Raw genomic sequence first — 21,445 nt, forward strand, 5'->3', positions numbered from 1 at the left:
TTGTGTGCAGCTAATTTGCTGGTTTACTCAGAAGATTTCCTCAAGGAAATCCGCAAAATAGTATCATTGTGGTTGGATGTTTTTTCTACTTTTGAAAATGTGAAGCTTTTATAAATGTTGAAAACAACTTGGTCCTGTTCTTTAGCAATGCCTTTATTAATTTCTCTTAAGTAACAACTCTTACCCTTGTTGCGGGTCCCAGCACCAGGTTATGCTGCAACAGTTATTGTGGGGGAGGTGTCCGGAGCATGTGTCTGAGGTGCCCTGTGAGAATAAATTGTGCAGGGGAGGAAACCTACCCTTACTCACAGCTCTACACAAGCCTCTGACCTCTTGTCCAGAACATTTAAGAGTATTACAGTAACTGATAGCATCAAGATTCCTTTTTTTAAGGGTATCGTATAGCAAATGGTTCAAGTGATATCTCCCGTCGCTACCTGCATCACATCTCAGGCATAAGCTAACTGTGAGGAAACAGCACAAGAAAGAAGCCATGAAATGTGAGCTTTTCCACACAAAAACATGCACAGCTTTCACGGATGTATCAATGTTGTTGTAGATTTAGTGATGCTCTATTTTGACTGAAAAATGGCAATGCTATGGCTTTTGCATATCCCTCCTTTTTTTGCTGTAGAAGCAGCTTTGCTGTGCTACCCCTTCATACCCTGTTTTTCTTGCCTGCAAGACTAAGATTTAGCTGCTGATACAGGATTCTAAAAGGCTTGGGGGTAACTGAGTGAATTAAACATTCCTCTTCCAGCTGCTGCTGTTCACAACACTTTTGACAGTTCAAATACATCACACATTCTCTTGTCTGTTTAATATAAACAATTAGTATTTTAAGTGGAGTCCAGAATCAACCCCAAATAGGAGGATCTAGACAGGCAGTTCAGATAGGAAACTAAGCAGTGCCCTAATTTATAAAAAAGTAGTTTGAAGTCAGTTCAGTATATGCCTGACTTACTGTCTACAGCAGCACATTAGGCTGTGCCGGTGGCTTGTCTTTTTGGGATGAAAGCTTTTGTTTTCGTCTCAAAATTATTTTAGCACAACTTTTTCTCAGAAATTTTTAGCATGAAAAAGGCATGCAAGATGCAATACTACACACACATACAAAAATCAAAATTAGAATAAAGTATTTTTGTTTTCTTATAATGATTTTTTTGTATAATGAAACAATTAACCCAAGACTAGTTTTGGAGGAAACCTTGTGTAAAGAGAATTTTCCTTTTTCTTTTTGTCCACTGTGGAATGAAGACATTTGAAATCACAACACTCACTGAAACAAACAAACAAACAAATCTGTCTTCTGTACAAGTTTATTTCTTTCAAGCTGAAGTAAATATGAAGTAACAGAAGAGCTTTAATGCAAACTTAATTTTAGTATAGAAGCAACATTGTTAGAAAAGTAGCACTCTTTGAAGTTTTAGGAGTTGCAATTTGCTAAAATTTATTTCCTAAATGAGAGAATTTGTAATAAAAAGGTTATAAATTGAAAAAGCTCCTCACTCCTTGTAAAAGGCATCCAAGACGCAATACTGCACATACATAAACCCCTTCTTTTTTAAGTGTAGCTGCCGCCTGGCTCCGTAATGTAGAGGAGACAGCATTCTGTATAAAATTGCTTCACACAGCTGGTCTTGAAATTCTCTGTACCTAAAGTCAAGACCCTTATGGATGTGATGATCTTTCTGGAAGCCTCTCTGACAACTTCTCCATGTCAAAAGCTAAGCATGTGCCCCAGCGCGAAGCTGGACCGGAGCTAGCTGTACCATTTAGGACTGAAGCCTCTCTCTAGCTACCAGCATTGGTAAAATATCTAATAGGAAGCATTTAGCCTCACTTCTGCATGCCAGAGAGGAAGCTAAATTTTGGATTATAAACTTTATATCAAGGACTGTCTTTCCCTGTATTCTTTTGTAATGATTAGTGGGTTGATTGTACTGTGGCCTGTAGGGTCTACAGCAGCGCAAATAATGAATCATAAATAAATTACTTCCCAACTTTGCAAAAGGAAGCCAGGCAATTTTATTTCTTTTAAATGCAAACTTCGTCTAAAATGAAATAGTCCTGTCGGACCCACACGGCAGCTTCTGCAGCCGTTGACTTGGTATGCACCTTTAAAGAAGAAAACGAGCGGGCACAGGGAATAAAACTGAAAACAGCTTCAGGTTGTTCAATTTCCTGTTTGTTTAAATTTGTCCTTCCTGACATACAGATTCATCACACTCCTTTCTTGATGACTACTTCACTAGATTAGTTTAGTTAGGTATTCAGAGGGATTTTTATCTTCTGACTCATAAAATTCTTGTATTCCCCTAAGAATTTCCTGTGTCTGACTGGAATTTTATGTCTTTGTAGTTTTAGCTGGACTCCTTGAAGAAGTTTCTTTCTAAATTATTCTGCTTTTGAGGTCTCCAAATAGCATCTGAGGAGCCAGCTCAGAGCCTGATTCATGCTTCTCAGGAAACCTGATCCGTGCCAAAACTTCACCTCTTAAAATCTTAATCAGAAATTTTTCTTAATCTTTTTAAACTCTTCCTTTCCCCCAAGTATGTGCCCTTGCTGCCCATGCCCTTTCCAGGTGTCCAGAATATTTTTGTCCAATTCCAAAAATGCACCGTCGTGGCTCAGAGTGCAGCCTGCTCGCCTGTCCCATCAGGTTTTCATCACTCACTTGCTATAAAGCACAGAGCTAAGGTTACGAGTATATTGGACCATTTAGCAGTTGATGAGAAATGCCTTTGTATATCCCTTCCCTGCCTTTTTTTAGTCCTTTCTGAGGAGGGCGAGTGCCAGGTTAGGCTGGGGCCCTGGTGTGTGCTTCTTTGAAGGGTTCAGTGAATTGGAGGTGATGCTTTTTGACATGTGAGCTCCAGAAATGTATCGACTGATTGTGGTGCCAGCTCGCCTGCTTGCACAAGAGCTTCATCTGCCTCCGTTTCGACGCTCGCTGGTGCCTTTGAACGTCTTTGAACTGGAGGAAGCAGGCGGCAGAATGGCACCATGCTTGTTTTCCTGAAGTCTGCGTGAAAAAGCAGAAAACAAACCAAACCAAAACAACCAAACTGGTTACCCGTTATGTTTTTAGTCTTTTCAACTCTCCCAGATCGCAGGGCTTGGCTGCGGCTGGAGGTCCTAGATATGTGCCCTGAAACGCAGCTTCCCCACAACCGGCAAATGTATTTATTTGTATGGTTACTTTCCCCGAGTATATTTGCTTATAAAATCAGCAGGTGGAGACAAGGACAAGGCAATGCGCTGCCGCCGCTCCCGCCCTGCCCGCGGGCCCTGCCGCTCTCCCCCACCGAGCGGCGGCCGCCGGCGCTGAGCAGCCCCCGGGCGGGACGGGGGACCCGCGACCCCCGGGCGGGCCGGGGGACCCGCGACCCCCGGGCGGGGCTGGGGACCCGCGACCCCCGGGCGGGCCGGGCTTTCCCCGCGGGCCCAGCCGCTCCCCGCGGCCGGAGCTCCTGCCCCCCCGCGCCGCAAACAGCCCTTCGGGCGGCAGCTGGAGCGGGGGAACAGCGGGACGTGACACAGCATCTTCTCACCTGAGGTGTTCCGGGGGTCCGAGCAGCCGCCGTGCCCGCCCGCGGGGCTGCAGGTCGGGCTGGCGGTGCCCGGGCTGCAGGGACCCCCCCATCCATGGGCTGTGGCCCGGCAGGGTGGTGGGGACGTCTGCTCCACCGGGGCTGCGGGACATCTGCATGGCCCAGGGGAGACAGCCCAGGGACACACAAACGCGGCACAGCGCTCAGTGTTACCCGAAGAGTGTCCACAGCTGATGATGTGGACTGCGTTTGGCCTGGTGCTGTGGGACGCACCGTGTGATGGAGACAAACCCCCACGGGGATGGAGTGTTTTCCTTGAGATGCTGAAGGCTTCTGTCAGAGGACTGCATGCCCACTCCCAGCATTTTGCCCCTCTCCAATTTTCTCCTGCACATTGGCCAGTTTCCTTTTTGCTGACTCTTTCTAAGTCTTCTCTTATTTCTCCTCTTGCTTATTGCATCAGGTTTCTTTTCCAAGCCCATTACTCCTTTTTATGTATTTCTTTACCTAGCATAGCATAAAAGAAAACAAGACCCTGAAGTGAGTTGGGTGTTTATAAACCAATATTATTTGTCTGCAAAAACATCTAGTGAGTATAATCAATTTCCACTGTGACCATTCCTACTGTGCCTAATTAGAAATGCTCTTAGCTTAGGTTGAAAATGACTTCCATGCCTTGGGCAGTTTGTATATGGTATGTTTGTTTTGTTTAAATTATTTGTTCAAGTAAAAAATATACTAGAAGGCTAATCCAGAAGAAATCTAAGTGGTGCCCATGTAAGGAGTGGCGCGGGCACCTGAGCAAATAAGAGACCTGTGCTGAGCTGGTCTGCGCAGCAGCCGTGTTAGTGCTTGCTCAGGCTTTGGGTGATTCCCCCAGCAGAGCACTAAAGGAGAACAGGTCCTCATGAGATTGTTTTTAAGCACTTTGCTGTTTCTTTCCTTGGACTGTGTCACTGGCTCCGTAGTATGGCTATGAAAAGTTTTCCTTTGAAATCTTTCTTGAAAGAAAATATGGGGTTTAGCAGAAAGGGCATGCTTTACTTTAGAAACTGCAACAGAAAGCAAAACAGAAGGTGAACGTTATAATCTGAAATATGGACTTTTCCATTTCGATAGTTTCAATTTTCAGAAGTTTTCAAAGTACAGCTGAAGTTTTCCACAGAAGACTTAAAGGAAAAGGAGTGTGGGGGAGTGTGTGTGCACATGTATATCGTTTTTGTCAGGCTCTTCTGTGAAGAAAGGTCTTTATTTTCTAGTCAGCATTATTACCTACCTCCTTTTGTTTGCATAAGAGGTTGTTATAAAGATTTAAACACCCCCCCCACCAGCCCAACACTAACTCAAAACAATCTAACCCTACAAATAATTAATTTTTTTCTTCTTTCAGGATTTTCTGCAGTGCCTACAGCTGTCGCATGCTTTTGTTCATGGCAGTGCGTTGTTCAGCCATGTGTTGTAGAGACAAAGTCTTAGGCAAAGGGCAATGTAAAGCTACCCTGGGTACCGTGTCCGAGGTGACAGAAGTACCTCAGAAGTCTTTGCATGAAGCTGCAGTGAGTAGCTTCTGCACTTTCCAGGTGAAGGAGGGCTTCATGGCAAGGTTCTTTACGGGGTTTGACGAGCCTGTAGCTCATGATGAGATGTTCCTGCACTGGGATGAAAATTCTGCTCTGGAAATGTATCTGTTTTACAGACTGGCTCAGTGGATAAACTGTTATGTTAGGCAAAGGGCGGGGAGGGGGTGTTCTCCACCTCTTCATGATGGCAACAGAAGGAGCCAAACCCCACCTTCCTGCGGAGTCTTGTCCTGTGGCCAAATGGCCCTTACAGCAAACCTGGTGGTTTGTGGCTCTGTCTTCACCTTGCTGTTCAGTACTCTATTCTGTCGACCTTGGGCAGATGTTGCCATCTGCAAACTGCCCCAGTCTTGGCCCAAATCCTGACAAAAGCTTTCCTTGATGGCCAAGAAAATTATGTCCCTTCTTAGGTATTTGTGACTACATTCCCTCACCAAGACATCTTATTCAGTATCTAAAGTAAACACAAGTAAGGGGGCCTTGTCTTATTTTTTGTTTTAATCAGTGTAATAACTCTTTCCCTTGTTCCAGAACTTTATAACTGCAATGTAAAGAGCCTGTTTGTCCAGCTGTAATGAGGAGGGTGCTTGTCTGCCAGAGCACTCGGTGCTGGAGACATGTTGCTCAGTAGAAGGAATATAACTGCAAAAGGAAGACAGTACAGACAGCTTTTTTATTGAGTTAAAAATAGTTCTGTCAGAATTCCACCTCTGTAGTTTCAGTTTTAGTGTGTAACTGAGTTCAGGCTGTTCTTTACAAACTATTTCCCAGACATGCATAACAATACTACAGGAAAATATTTCAGCAAACAAATTGTGGATGTTCATTACTTGAAACACCCATGACAAATTTTTCAAATATGTACTTCATCTGTGACTGCTGTTCATTTCAGTGCCAGATGCTGATTATTACAAGGTTGCATTCGCTGGGTTTTTACTTTCTCTGTGAACACACTGCATTAGGATTCCAATTTTGTCAAATCACTTCCATCGTAAGGTCTGCCAGCTCTACTGCTATCCTGATTTACTCATCCTATATGAAAGCTTTAGTTATTTTAGTGAATTGCACAGATAACTCATAGATATACTGATTGCAAGATGTTTTGCAATACACACATTTGTTTTACCAATACTGCTTATGGAAGGAAAACAAAAACATTTATTCAAAGTTAAATGCTTTGGACTGAGGTTACTAGGTCAACAGTAAATTTTAAGAACTATTTGAGACATTTCTTGATGGCATTTTAAAATTATAGCTCAAGGTTACACTGCTTCACATGATTCTGTTTGGTTCCTTTGATGCTGAAGATCTACAGCTGACTTATGTGTAAGATATATTTTTAAAAACATTAGCCATGATTTAAAGTAACAAGAGACACTGTTCAGATGAGGGGAGAGACCCATCCTTTGGGAGGAAGTGAGTTGGGTTCAGTAGTTTTGTTGAACCTGAACCAAGAAAGAAACCATTAGTAACTCAATCTTTGTAAGAAGACTTGAGGAACATCCCAGCTCCTGCCTACCTGTTGATTTTAGCAGCAGCCCAGACATTGGAGATGTTGGGACTGTTATAGACGAAAGCTCTAGAAGAGTCGGCTTGTGTTTAGCAGTATTTAGAGCACAGTGAAAGGACTAAGGAAGCAGCTGGGGCAATAGCAGTGTTTTGGTACAGTTATTAATTGCTTTCATGCTCAGGAGACATCAGGGGCACTCTTGTTCTGAAAAATTCAGATGTCAAATGAAATTGTAGATGCAAAGTTTCAGATCTCCCTTAACAATCATTTTAAACAAATATAAATCCTCCTCACAGTAACAAAGAAATAAATCTGGATTGCACATGCCGTTTCATAGTAAGCTGTTTTGATGCTCAGAGTGCCGTAGTGGAAGAAAACAAATACCACCTTTATTTATGGCTTTCACTTTTTTATTTCCCAAGTGAGAAACATAAAGAAAAAAACAGATGACGATTGTCTCATAAAAGCTGCTGTTAGAAGTTCGGTTGTTTTGTAAAATTCCCTTCCCACACTGTTCTGTCAGAGTGGTATTTGCCTGCTGCGGTAACCCAACTTTGCTGTTAGAGACAGCGTGTTAGATATAAGCCCTCTCTTTACTTTGCCTTCCAAAATTAAGCTTCATTTTGTCTTTGTTTCCCCCTGTCCCACCCCCCACCTGTTTACCACTCCACCACTCTGCATGTTCTGCTGAAAGACAGGACCATCTCATCCTTCTTGTATCTGGATGGTGCTGGAAAGGACCGACTGTTTTCTTTGCAGTGGAATACGTGTCTAATGTAAAGTCATTTGCTGGTGAACAAAAATGTTTCTGTGCCTGATTCTGTTTCTAGCTACACTTGGGTAAATTAAATGAACCTCACTGAAAGTAGTGTTACCTGATGGTAAAATATTTGTAAGTAAGAATATTTATTGTGCATTCATTGTCATGGAGATAGTATGAAAAATAACCCAGGATGTTTGGCAAAAAAATGCCCTATATTTGCGCAGGCATTCTACATAATAGCAATATGTCACTTCGTAGTTCTACATTAAACTTGTATGTGAGAAGTTACAGCTGTGGATGCCTGTGTCTTTCAGATTCTGTTTCAATAAACCTGTGAGAAAGAAAAAAGTGAAGGCCCTTCAGCTTTACAACAATTTCAAAGCAGAAGCTTTATTACCTTTTTTTTAAATCCTATACGCTTCATGTTTTTACACAGATATGGCTTCTCAGTGAAGATAAATGATGAGACTCTACCTTAAAAAGCCTTTGGGTTTTCATTAATCCACATAGGGTTAAAAGGGAATCAGAATTCTAAAAATACAGCACATCAGAGAAACAGGGTATTTTTCAGGTCAAGATCCTCTTTTCCATCTGGTGCCATTTGGTAGTTCTAACATCTTCCATCTCCCCCTACTTCTCCATCTGTAAATAACTCACTGAAGTAAATGCTTGGAATAATTACAGCAAAGAATGATAAAATGCAGGTTGAACTTAATCTCGTTGGTATCTAAAATGAAAAACATAACTACAGACATCACGATTATTGAAAAACTGTGGAGGTCTCAAGTCGGCAGGTGTATGAAATGAGAATAATGCCAGAGCATTAAATGTTTTGAGGTTGCAATTGTGCTGTTCAAAAAAATGTCAAAAGGAGTATTGGTTCAGGAGAGGAAGAAAAAATAGTCTAGCAGGGCTGATTTTCAAGAGCAGCCTGCCGTTTTGCTTCTGCAAATAATTATAGACTCATATTTTAATGGTTAGATGTCTAAGTGCTTGCATCCATTTATTAGGAAGTTGGAGAACTAACTACAACAAAATGTGTGCAAACTTCCAAAACTGGAAGGAGGTTGGAGATGCTTCTAAAATTGATCAATCAGTCAACAGCTGGTCTGCTTTCCAAAAGTTTATGGGAACAAAATGTTTCTTTTTTTTGTATGAGGTCAGCATTGCCCCAAGAATGAGTCCTGGAGGAGCCCATGAGATGAAGTGCTTTAGAGCATCCTGGGTTAATGTGAAAGAAATAATCTATCTCCTCCTCCTGGGCTTTCATGTCTCTACCAGGAATGCCCGAAGCAGGCTGGACTGTGGGCATGCTGTTTGCTCTTGCTGCCTTACTCAGGCATTACAACTACTTTGGCATCTCAGTTTAAGGAGGAGACCTGTTCTGTTTGTCAGCTTTCAGGGACTGCTGTGTGCTGGCTGCCTGTGTTGTTGTCATACCCACCTTGTGCCCACTGCCTGTATAGGCACCTGCCTTAATGCAGCTCATTAGTAATACAGACTCCATCAGGTACTTAGAACAGGAGGTCTGAAAGTGAGAAAGAAGGTGCCTCTTTTGAATGATTTGAAACCCTGTGCTCAGGGCTGCAAAAGCAGCATCCAGCACAGGTTACAGAGCCAACATTTCCCTTCCTCCTCGTTCTTCACTGTGGCTGCCCTGGGCAGTTCCAGGCCGTCTCTGTGCTGAAGAAAGCATCTTAGACAAAGAGGCAAGAACTGCTGTCTCCTCTTTGCCAGAGCAGGGACCATCATGAAAAATAAGAGGTTAGGTTTTAGTGAGGGGGCGTGGGGTGAATTTTAGAAATGCCTTGCAGCTTTTACAAAATATTTGGGGGATGTCCCAGAAGAACGGGACATGACTCAGTGTGTGTGACACCCAGCAGTGTAAGATCCTTTCTATTACTCATAAAGGATGGAGCGTAGTGTCCAGTTTACACATGGTTTTCACTTAAGTACTTGGCAGAAGAAAGTTTCATTGCTTTATTTAGTGTATTTTAGATCCAAGAAAGGATACTTGCTATATATCTGAAAACTACTCATCTCCCTGGCTAGCTTATTAATGTACCACAAACTAGCCCTTATGACATAGTTGCCTGACTCCCACGTAAAGGGTGAGCACAAACAAAACAGGCCATTTTATATTAAAGCAATTTTATATTGCCAGTGCGATTGCAGGGTGATAGTGAAGATGAGAATGAGCCCATTTTAAATGTCTTCAATGTGATAAAAATTGCTGACTGTTACTGTGTCATACTCTCCCTCGAACTAAACTTTACATTCGAGGATAAATGTATTCACAAACTTTAGCTGCTGTTCACACACGCACACAAAAAAGCACAAATGTCATTTGAAGTTGTTCACTCAGCTGAGAGGCTCCCCCCACCCCCGTCTTGTCTCCCACAATTACCCTTTGCCCCTTTCCTCCAGCAGCTATTTCTTCCTAGCTGTTATGTTTTACCATCCTTCCAAAGACAGTGGCTCCATCAGACGTGTTGAGCCAGACCTGACAGAAAGCCATCACCCGCGGAGGGCTGCGTCTCGGCACCAGCATTTGCAGAGGGTCTCCTTCCAGCGCTCAGCCGCTGCCCTGCCAAAGGTGACTCTTTCTCCCTCTCAGCTCAGCAGAAGAGGTGCAACCTGGGCTTCTTCCCCCCGATTCCTGCAGGAGCGTGCCCTTTCCAAGCAGCCAGATAGCCTCCGAAGGCAGGCTGAGCTGTCTAAAATGCAGAGCGAGTTGGCCATTTCGCAGCCTTACGGCAGGACAGAGGTGGGTGCGCAGGGGGACAGGACTGGAGGAGCGGCAGCCAGTGAGACAGCAGAAGTTGCCTGGGGCTTGCAAAGTCAAGGCCACTGCTGGGTCATTCACTTAGAAAGACAGAAAGACTGTATGAAGAATTCACAGGGATCTGGTTGGCTTTCTACATCACTGGGAGTTGCCTGAGGTTCAGGCAAGCAGACGGCTTCTGCAGCTTGTTCCTGGCAGGTTTTGAAGTAGAGAAAATGGCCAGAGAAGGCTTAGCAAACTATCAAATGGGTTTTCCACCTTAGCTCGGGAGAGGAAATGAGGCAGCAGAAGGGGATTGATTTTCCTGGTGAATTTGGCTCATCAACTCAATGAGCAGTTCACTTGTCTTCCTCTCAAGGTCAACAGAGTGACAGCGTGTCTCACTGTGCCCTTCAGGACCTTTTCTGTTGCAGAGTTTGCACAGTTTTCAGTCGACTCCCATGGAATTACTGGGTCGTCACAGTAATTCTAGTGCCTGGCCCGCCGTGTCACTCAAATAGAGATGGCTTGACTGAGAGTTAAAAGTCCACACTGTGGAGGCAAAGCCCCTGTCTTGGGGACTGTATGTGGCAGTGGTGGAGCCTTCGGAACACGTGTCACGTGTAGCATGAACTGACAGCCTAAAACTGAAGTCACTCCAGTTGGGTACAAAGGCTACTTTAGGAGGAGCTTGCCTGTTTATATAGGTTTCAGATGACTTCATTTTATAAAAGTGCATGGAGTGCATCCAAAGCAAATAATTTTTCTGTGGTGAATGGGAAGTCCAAAATGAAAAGTCTGGAGAAAGGAGGATGGATGGCCTTTCTTTAATGTCAAAGCTGACATAAACATGTCTCCTCCAAACCCTTCTCACAGGATAATTTTCTCAGCAAGACACAGATTGCTTCAATCTCTGTGTAGCAGCCTTTGAAGCTTCCCCCTTATTGCTGTTACGGAGGAGGCAGGGTTGTCTTTGAGAATTTCTGCAGCACTGAAGTGTTCCTCCTCCAAAGGCTTTCACACAATCAGATAGTTGGTTACTCCAAAGAGCTCCCTCTTAGGAACTTCTCTGCCATCACACAAGGGCAAAATAATATGTCTGTTTTGCAAAACTAAATTAAAAAACTAAAAAGGCTTCATTACAAATATTCTGACAGGCTCAATTTTCATTAGACAGAGGCCCAGCTAAGAAGATGACAACTAGTGTTGGAAAGGGGGCACCACTTAGGAGACATCAATTTTTCTGTCAACAGGATAGCCCCTTTTGCAAAATTTGTCATACATTTATTCCTTTTCTGTTTGTGAAGGTATTTGTTTGGAAGGGATATTTTGCATGAGAGCAAGAATTTATATAAAAAAATATATATTTTTTTTTTTTACAGTTGTGATTGCTGCACTGTTTTGAGTTCCTGTCTTATGGGATATTTTCCCTGTTCGGAGTTTTTGCTCCTCAGTCTGTCTGGTGTCTGCAACTCTTCCATTTCCAGCACTTTTTTGGGAAAAAAAAAAAAAAAAAGATGGAAACACTTGTGATGGTAGTAGGCACCTTGGGAGCACAGGACTTGAGGCTTGCAACGCCATCAGGTCGCAGGCTTAGGAATGTTACTATACAGGTGTTCCCAAAAGGAAAAGAAATACATTTCTGAGCTTTTATTTTTTTAAAAAAATAGGCCTGTTATATTTGCATCTTGATAAGTGTTCTTCCATATTTAGTGGTTTAAGATACAACTGAAGACAGGTGGATTTTTTTCCAGTTTACGCACTTCCTTTATCTACATTCAGAAAATGTGATAGCTTCTACACCTCCTTTTACTGTATAGGAAATTTTACTCACTTTACTTATGGGAAGCCATATACATCCTTTATTCATCTACATGCAGTGATTCACAGCTGCTGCTATGTTTCTTATTAGCTTATTGCAAGTCATTTTATGAAATCATCAATAGCAAATGCTTAACAGATATTAGAAGAAACAAGGAAGTTCTGTATACATGGACGTGTGTGTAATACACAGAGAGCAAGAGCTGCCTGTGCATGTTATATTTGACGAGAGACTGAATGAGAAGGACAGATAGGTGGTGGGATTTCAGATGGGCACTGGTAGATGTTGACATGACCTTGAAGCCTATCAGATTCTTATGTGGGAACCCAGCTTCAGGAAATGGAGCATATGATGACAGGTTATTGAGAGGTGGCTGAAAACTTACAGCTGTGTAATGGGTATCTGCTGGGACACCGAACAGATCTGTGTTGGTTTTTGCCTGTGTTGTAGAGAGGGGGAGACTTGGCATGAAACAGTTAAAGAGTGGAAGGTCATTATTTGGATGATAAGTGGCCATTACTGGTAGATCAGGTGTACACCTCATCATCATCTGGTGTCAGGTCATGCTGCTCCATCCCAGCTAGCAGCTGTGTTGAACATGTGTGTCAGTGAGTGCGATTGTTTTGTCCTGGATGCAGATCACATGCAGACCATCTACCGGTAGGCATATGGCATAGTTATGACTCCACCTGCCCATGGCTGATCTGAAGCACTCATTACTGTCTTGAAATTAGACGTAACAGTAGTCATCTCACAGCTTCTGATGTGTGATGGGTCAGCGTCTGAGCGCATCCTTCTGGGTGTGACCATGCCTTGGTGAAGGCAAAGGTTAAGGCAGGTTTTGGGGCTCTAAAATTGCAACTTACCAACTCTTTTTGAAAGTACCTTTACACTGCAAGAGCAAAACCACCTGTGTTCCATAATGTCTCGCTGTTTGTCTTCAGGGCGGAATTTGTGATTTTTTTAAACAGATGGTGAGCCTGAGTCTGGCTTACCTGAGCAACCACCTTCATGCCTGAACTACGCTACTACGTCTTCTTGCGGTGGAGTGCAGGAATCTCTCTTGAGATGGAAGATGGACAGCTAGTGGCAGCTTAGTCCTTGCCTGTAAACAATTTTGTATTTAGGGGGGGAATTTTCCAAAGTATCTAAGTGATTTCCGATCCAAAATCTCCATTTCAGTTGTTTCCAGGCCGTGGAGTGAGTTAAACGTTTTTCAAAGCGTGATTATGTCTTGCTTTTTACAATGCCATCTGCCATGAAAGCGCCCCCTTTTCTTACTTATCTCGTTCCTCTTTTCCAGGTTGGCCTTCCTTCTATGATGTGATCAGTCCTGATGCAATTACTTTCAATGATGATTTCTCCTATGGGATGCATCGGATTGAAATATCCTGCAGTCAGGTTAGTTTATAGCACACACGGACCATTCCGATGGCAAAGGCTGCAAAAATCATTACCGTGTGCTGTACTTTTCCTAAGATTTGCAAACCTTTCAGTTCCATTAAACAGTAATCATTGTGAGAGAGCACAATGGGTCGTAGGTATAACAGCTGGGTGGAACGAGCTGAAGGCACAAAGGGCTCGTTGGAATGCACATCGTTGTCTCGTGTGAGATTTAACGGAGCAGATATAAATGGTTGGACTTGATGCTGAGTCTACACAAGTTGTCTTCCTGAAGAGGGTCCCTCCAAAGGAGCTCCTGAGCCTGACTGGCTCCACACGTGAGCAGTTGAGAGGGAAGTCGAAAGCAGTGGAGCAACTGTCTGTGTGCTGATTCCGTCACTGCGCATTACTGTGCAGCCGTGCTAACTCATTCCCAACACTCATTCCCAGCGCAGTCCTAATGGCTGCCTCAAACAATCCCATCTGCCGTAATAATGAAGTCAATAGTCATTTAAGATGTGCCCAAATTTTCCGTTATCTGTCTCGTTCTACTTTCATCCTTTGTGCTGCCCTCCGCTTTGTGAAGGGAATGGCATTATCGTTACCTAGCAAAGGGAGAAGCTGCTGCATTGGCGTTCGGCAGACATCCCCAGCAGCTTGGAGTCCTCCAGCTCCACGTGCTCCAACTCCTGAGAGAAGCAGCAGCTATATTTGGGAAGTGATAATTTGCTGCTCTCTTTCCAGACAGTATTGGTGGCAGGATAACTGATTTAATCCTTGACAATATGCATCCTTACTAGTCAGGCAGTCTTCGTGTATAAATGCTCAGGGTGAGTGAAGAAGCTTCTCAAAAAGAGGCAAGATTATCTTTATGGAGAATCTATTAACTTCAGTCTGGGTAGAGGGTTTGGCCCGACATGTTAATGGCCAAATCAGTGTGTCTGCTAATATATCACGTGTACTACCTAATTCTGTAGTGTTTACATTGATGATACGCTTTAAAAGATCCATTTAACACTTTTTGGGAACATCCATGTCCCTAAATTCCCTAGCGAGGTAGCGATAGGACTGCAGAGTAGGGATCTCATGCTTCACCAGTGATTACTGGCATAGTAAAAAATGCAACCCACTCTCTTCAGCTCTGCTTAGTAGGCCTGAGTAGTGCTAAAATCAGCGTATTGCCAACCTCCTCAGCCTGTATCTGCTGACACCTTTCAAGAGATGGCCAGAGCTCCTGGTTTCACCCGAGAGAAGCCCAAGGCAGCCTGTGGTCAGGCCAAGGAGTCTGGGAATGTCGTTTGCCTGTTGCCAAACAAAATAGCGTTAGCAGGCCTGAGGCCAGCAGTATTCGCAGCAGTCACACGCAGACACCATAAAAGTAAAGCAAAACCAAAAGCTGAATTTAAAGCATTAAGAAAAAAATACGACCAAGGTTGCTATATAATCCAATGGCAACTTCCTACCAGCTACTCCAGCTTCCTGGGGCAATAACCCCGCAGATGATCAAGTCATGCAGGAAAATAGCTTGAGGAGTGGTGAGCGTCTTTGCAGCCATCGCTCAGCTCAGTTAATACCGCCGCATTGTGTATCCATAACAAAACTATTTCCTCGCCTCCTCGGAGCCCTAGGAATGTGCACATGCAGCTACAAAAAAAACCCAAGCAGTTTTACTGCAGCCTGGAAAGCAGCGGGATTGATATGGCAGGCCTTGGTAGAACTGGAGGGAAATACCCTCTCCCACACCCAAAACCTTATTAATCTTTTGCAGGTGAAAAAGTAGTTGATTTTTCTTTAAAGGTCCTTCCACCTGTCTGAGAGAATAAAAAACTTCTCTTTTAATGTTCCCCATTATAGAAAGCAAACACTGCGGGGGAGTTGCTGTAATATTAATCAAAGACATTCATGACATTATCCTAGAAATAACTTCTACAGTTTTTTGGAAATGCATCACCTCGGTATATTTAAAAGGTCAATGATTAGTGACAGATAGAAGTTAATTACAAATGCATTTGAGGAATACTGTAAAATGGGTTGCGTCTCGCTTTTTTTCTCTTTCCTGCTCAGGAGTCCCTTCCCCTGAGGTCTCCCTAGCTATTATTTGTACCCGTACATATCAATAAAATTCTGTAGTCACAGAAGTACTGTTTGCACATGGATAGCTGGGACTCTGCTACAGCAGCTGACTGCAAGCTGCTTTCCGTGCCTCCCAGCGGCATATTAGAACCAGGAGGCTTGGGAGATCCAAGCATACTGACAGTTCACAGTGACCCCCCTTTGCTGCTCCCAAACACATACTTCAAATGCTTTACCCTAACCGTTTCACCATCTCAGTGCATTCTGCCCAATATATTTATGTGCAAGGCCGCAACAGATGATTGTTTCTTTTTGGGAGGCTTTGCAGACATGTATATATGTCCTAGAAAAATGGTCGTCACCTATTACATGTGGGGAGGACAGCAAAATCAATTCATCCTTTGTACTCTCAGCTGAGGGCCAGGTTTCTTATACTGTGATACAAAGGATTGAATTACGTTTCTTTTCAGGGCAGATAAGTTGTAGAGTCCTCTACGGAGAGAATCGTCACATAAATTTTTGGTGAGAGGTAATCTCAAAAGGTAACAAATTTTGCAGTAATCCAATCCTGGTGTGATTCTGCCATCACACGAAAGTGTAATGAGACTACCTTGGACTCTCACACAGTTTCTCTGGTTTTGTGAGGAAAACCTTTTTGATAGATTGTCTTTTTAGTCTGCATGTGAGTATATTAGCCCTGCAGATCATTTCTCTCTATGGTTTCTCTTGTTCTGTTTCTGTCCAGTGGAGAGGCAATGATTTATCTTTGGTTAAATGTTAATCTGGAAAAGATTGACACTTCTAGCCAGGAGGGTTTGAAGCATTCTTAGTTGAGATTAGATGATTTAATTAGGATGCTGAGCATTTAGAAAAATACTCTCTCTGGAACACTTAAGATTTTTAGGTTTTTGTTGGTTTTTTGTTTTGTTTTGTTTGGTTTGGTTGTGGTTGTGTGTTTGGGGGTTTTTTGTTTGTTTGTTTGTTTGTTTTTTCCCCCAAGGGATGGAAAAGCTTTATAATCAGGTGAAGCGCCTCATTGTTAGAGACCCCACTCTGAGAAACAGCTCAGGTTTTCTGCTCAAACTGCCTAAGAAAGGTCTTCAGTCTAAAGGGAAATGAAATAAAATAAGCAGTGGAGAATGGAGGAGAGGGTGGCAAGACAGCAGTCTTTCAGGAACAAGACTTGAAGCTTTGTCTTCTTTAGCTCCCGTGCAACTTTCCTTTGCCTTTTCCTTATTTGCCATGTGTTGTCTTCCTTCCTCACAAAGCCAAGCAGCTGCTGCTTAACCCGAAGTCACCCATGCCTTTTCCCACCACCTCTGGGAGCTCGTCCTGCTGATATCACAGCCTAGAAGCCCCCGCATTTGTTACTGGGGTCCTCGCTGGACTGCCAGGGCTGTTTTAGTGACACTTTTCTGGGAGCAGGGAGCCCTGGGATGGGGCTGCGCAGGTGGGATGGATGGGCTGGAGCACTGAGGCTTCCCATGCCCACCTGTCCTGCTCCTGGCATCAGTGAGGATTATTGGTTCAGCTGTCATTAAACAAGAAGAGTTTCTGTCCCTCCCAGCTGGCATGAGAGCCTCCCCCAGCCTTTCAGTCTTCTGAGAGAGTTTAACCTGAAGCCAAAGACTTTACCTGCTTCTACAGACACCCTTCCTACTGCTTTGGTGAATTAAAGGCCATAACAGCAGGAGAACATTAGCAACACATTAACTGCAGGGTAGAGATTTGCCATCACTAACTCATTCACAGTTTGGAATAATCAGTATTGCCTCTATGCATTTGGTTTACTATGAATTAATTAAATGTTAAGAATAATTTGCAGTCTTTAATTTCTGCTGTCTGACTGCGAGCCCACAAGCAGCCCTGTGATCTCAGTTACACCATTCTGCTCTCACTGGGATAGGCTATTGACTTGAAAGACCAAGGCTCTTCGGTAAAGCAGCATGACTTTCCTGTTCAAGATAAATATTTCTCTAGTGCAAGGTTTTATTTTTTTATTTCTCATGGCAGGTTGTAAAAATGAACTTGTGGAATTTAAGTGACTAATTACAAGAAGTTCTTATTATCCAGATAAGTTGTCAGCCATAATGCGCAGTGATAGCAATACTAATTTTTGAATAAGAATCAATTGGATCAGCTTCTTCAAAATATTGTACTCTTTAAAGCAAGGGACGATTACCTTTTTCACAGACAGGAGCAGTAGTGTTCACTCTGACGACCACTGCAAGTATCTGAGGCTGATTCATGCAGAACAAAAGTGTCAACCGGCCACCTGTGGTTTCATATTCCTTACAAAAAGCAAATTCAACATAATTCCTATTTATAACTACTCTCAGCTAAAGATTATTCATTCAGAAGTATTTTACATATCTTCACTACAGGTCTTTTTTGGTCACCTGTCCCTATCTCCTCCGTACTACAGAAAGTAGTATGAGATGAGTAGTGGATGAGCTTCATCCCCTTCAGGGGTGAGGAGCAGTGCACCCAGGACCCTGATGCTCAGAAGAGTGCCAGGCTGTGGAAAGTAAAAAAAAAAAAAAAAAAAGAGTACGAGGGCGTACTCCAAAGAATATCTTCACTGCTTTAGGTCCTTGCCGATATCACTGAGAGGTTTAGTGTTTTCTTACTGAGGGCTTACAGATGGCTGCAGGCTGAGGAGGGCCCAGAGCTCGGGCTGCCCCTTTTCTTACACAGCTGTCCTTACAGCAGTAAGTGAAACGTGGACAGTGCTGCTCTCACCACCGTGTTTTTAGCTGAGCTCCTGCCATGAGATCATTACAGAGACAAGCGGCTTCTCAGAAATAGTGGCCCAGGCAAACATACGCAGTGGTACGACGGGAAACACCCAGGAAATTTGAGCTTGAAGTGTTAGGCGCCCGTGGTATCTCAGAAGATCATCTTCTTGGATCACTCTTGCCAATAAATGTAGGTTGTAAATCCCACTTGAAAGGGCGATATAGGCACCAGGGTGCTTCCTTGGAAGCAGCTGCTCGTCGTTGCTTAACATCACAGTGATGCCATTGAGCTGCACAGAGACACAGTGATGCTCTGTTGTGTTTTGTTTCAGTGTGGTGCTCACCTGGGGCATATTTTTGACGATGGACCTCGCCCAACTGGCAAACGGTACTGCACAAACTCTGCTTCCTTATCTTTCAAGCCAGCAGACAAGAACAACGCTGGAGAAGGCAGCGGTAGTGCCAGTCCTGCCCAAACAGGCAAAGCTGAGCTGTAGGATGAAGCGAAGCCTGCTGAAAACTGCGCTGATCCCACACAGCTTACAAGGAATGTTTTCTAAGTTGCCTGCTTTCTAATATCCTAAGAATGTTTAAATTTATGAAAGCATTTTGCACCATCCTTCTTCTTCCTCACCTTTTCGGAACTGAGGCCTTGCCTGCCAGTGCATTTGCTATATAATTGGATTGAAAAATGTGTTGACTGACTCCACAGGTTTTCTTTTCCTTTCTTTTATTTGAGATTGCTTCGGAGAATCCTTAAATCGAGAGGCTTTGGCATAATTAGTTATTAGTTTCTTCTTGGTGCTGTTTTACTGTAGGTTTGAACACTATTCCTTTTTGTGTGGGAGATGGGACTTGTGTTTATCTCCAGTCTGTAGGAAACTTCTGGGCATAAGAAAATCCTGAATTCCTAGCACATCTCTGCTTTGTTCTGACTTGCGAGGCATGCAGCCTTTGGTCATGTGTATCCAGCCATCTCCCTGCATCAGCCGCACCCTGCAAAAACTTGTAGTTATGGCTGTCCTTCCCAACTCAGAGAGATGGATGAGATGTAAAGCCCATCATTTGGCTAATTTACTGCCAAAATTCCAAGGGTGTGGTTGAAAGGATGTAAACATTGTCTCAGCATCTATTTTTCCCCTTTGTTTGGCATTTAAGTCAAGATTTTCACTAGTAAGGCTCGTTTTTGTGAGCTACTAATGAGGCTTTGTCTTTTTGTGAGGCGTGTTCAGCAACTGTAACTCAAATCTGAATTAAAATTGAAATCTGCAGGGGGTAATTATATGGACAAGTGCAGAGATAAACTTGAGGAGTGAAGTAGATGAGGGATGACACTGGGCTCTTTATCTTGTCGGTTGCCACAAGAATTTGGAAACACAACAGTTTCTGCTAAAAGGAAGTTTAGGAATGAATGCAGCAGAAAGAGGGAGATCCTCCTGAAGTATCCAGTTTTAAAGATTAGCTGGTCTGGATGCACACTGCCTACAAGGCCACAGCCTTTAATTTGTGCATTTGCAGCGTAGGACATGTGTGAGGGGATTGGTTTAAGAAATGGATTTGAAAAAAAGCTTGTCAGAGCTCCAGAAATTTTCACATCAAAATTTGCTGTCCCATCAGACGTTTTTCACTGCTGTTTTTAGATTTTTTTGAGTAATCGTTTGTCTAGAATTGTGCATAATGCTGTTCTTTAAGATAGACTGTACGGTATTTGCTAACACCACTTTGCCTTTAAGCATCGAGAGATTTAATGAATATAGTATTCACTTTTATTAGCAAACTTTGTGACTAACATATTTGGATCCAATTTTATTTCTAGTAGGAGCAGAGCAACCACTGATTTTTATGAAAGCAGGATTGAGGTTTTTATGTCAGTGATAATAAACATGCTATCTAAAGTACAAACATCCTTCGGTTAAAATACAGCTATCGTAAAAGCATACGGAATGGTCAGAATTGCCTTTTTTAGCAACACGTTAGAGACATGAAAAAAGCATACAATACCTTAACATCAAATAGATGCCAATAAGGATGATAAATATTTAGAGCTAAAACACTCAGGCTTTGCTGTAGTGAGCACCTACTCAGATGAGTATTCCCCTAGATATCACGCAAGGAGTTGCTCATCAGCTGCAGGAAAGGTTGTGCAGACTGACCTTTGGTGTTTTGAGGCAGTTGAGTTTCTCCCGTTCCCATGGTTTTTTAGCAATTTCTTCTAGAAGGACTGCTTTTATCCCTTGCTTTTATTTAAAGAAAAGTAGATTTTCTCTACCACATTTTCTGACATAAACATTAAAAAGGCAGCATCTATAAAAATGTGGTACATAAATGTGGTTTAATTCCAGATTGCTGTTGGATTTAAGTGTTATCAAATTTCAGTATATTCCTGCCTTATGTTAAAGAAATATACTACTTAAACTTCAGTACACAGTAATGTATGCTGTCCTACAAGAGATTTATTTTTGCAGGATATGGAGTGCAGTGAAATGAGTCAATATGGTGAGGTGTATGTGATCTCTGGGAGTTAGACCATTTAACATAGGAAATGCATTGTTCTGTCTTGTGCGCAAACTGTACCACAGCACAGTGCAAGGTAAGACAGATTTCCTTTTATTGCTCTTAGAAGGTGCTAGTAAGGGCTAATATTGAACCCTCCAAGTTTGGTTCAGTCTGGTTATCATCATGACAAAGGAAACTTGGGAGCTGAACACAATGTATAGAATAATAGGAGAATATTTCTGTATGTTTAAATTTTGCACTGTCTAGATGCTTATAAAAATTGAATGCAAACTGCGTAGAAATAGCAAACTATATTTTATAATATCTCTATTGTTACTCAGATGTTTAAATAGCATACCTTAAAATATCATGTAAGTCACACATGTTATTTATATATACTATATATATATAAAACTGCACATGTTTTTTATATATATATACGTACACACACATATATTATCCAAGTGTAATTTTAGCCTTCGGTACCTTTTTAATAACTAAAACCTTTCCTTAAGAGAGTTCAATACTTTTAAGAAATCGAGTATACATTTTTCAAATTAAATTTGTTTTCATATATTTGTTGTACGCAAATATAAAATAAATTTATTTATAAAGAGGTCTGTTCTCCTTCCTTATGGCAGGTTTTTGCGCCCCTAGCTGCAGCATGCCTTAGGGAACTGCTTTGACTTTTCTTTCCCTTAACTTGCTGTGCATATTATGTAGCCAGCAGGTTTCTGGCAGGGACACAGCACTGCCAGGTAC

General features: G+C 42.6%; 1 protein-coding gene across 1 annotated transcript in view; it reads left to right on the top strand.

The window, feature by feature from the left end:
- The window catches only part of MSRB3 (methionine sulfoxide reductase B3), an 88,071-nt gene extending 66,848 nt beyond the window's left edge, over positions 1–21,223 (top strand). The window contains 2 exon segments of the mRNA XM_065658266.1: positions 13,297–13,394; positions 18,520–21,223. Of these exon segments, the coding sequence (XP_065514338.1) occupies positions 13,297–13,394; positions 18,520–18,684 (263 nt within the window). The 3' untranslated portion in view covers positions 18,685–21,223.
- Positions 21,224–21,445: the final 222 nt, after the last annotated feature.

This window comes from Caloenas nicobarica, chromosome 1 (genome assembly GCF_036013445.1).
Source record: "Caloenas nicobarica isolate bCalNic1 chromosome 1, bCalNic1.hap1, whole genome shotgun sequence".
Classification (NCBI taxonomy): Eukaryota; Metazoa; Chordata; class Aves; order Columbiformes; family Columbidae; genus Caloenas; species Caloenas nicobarica.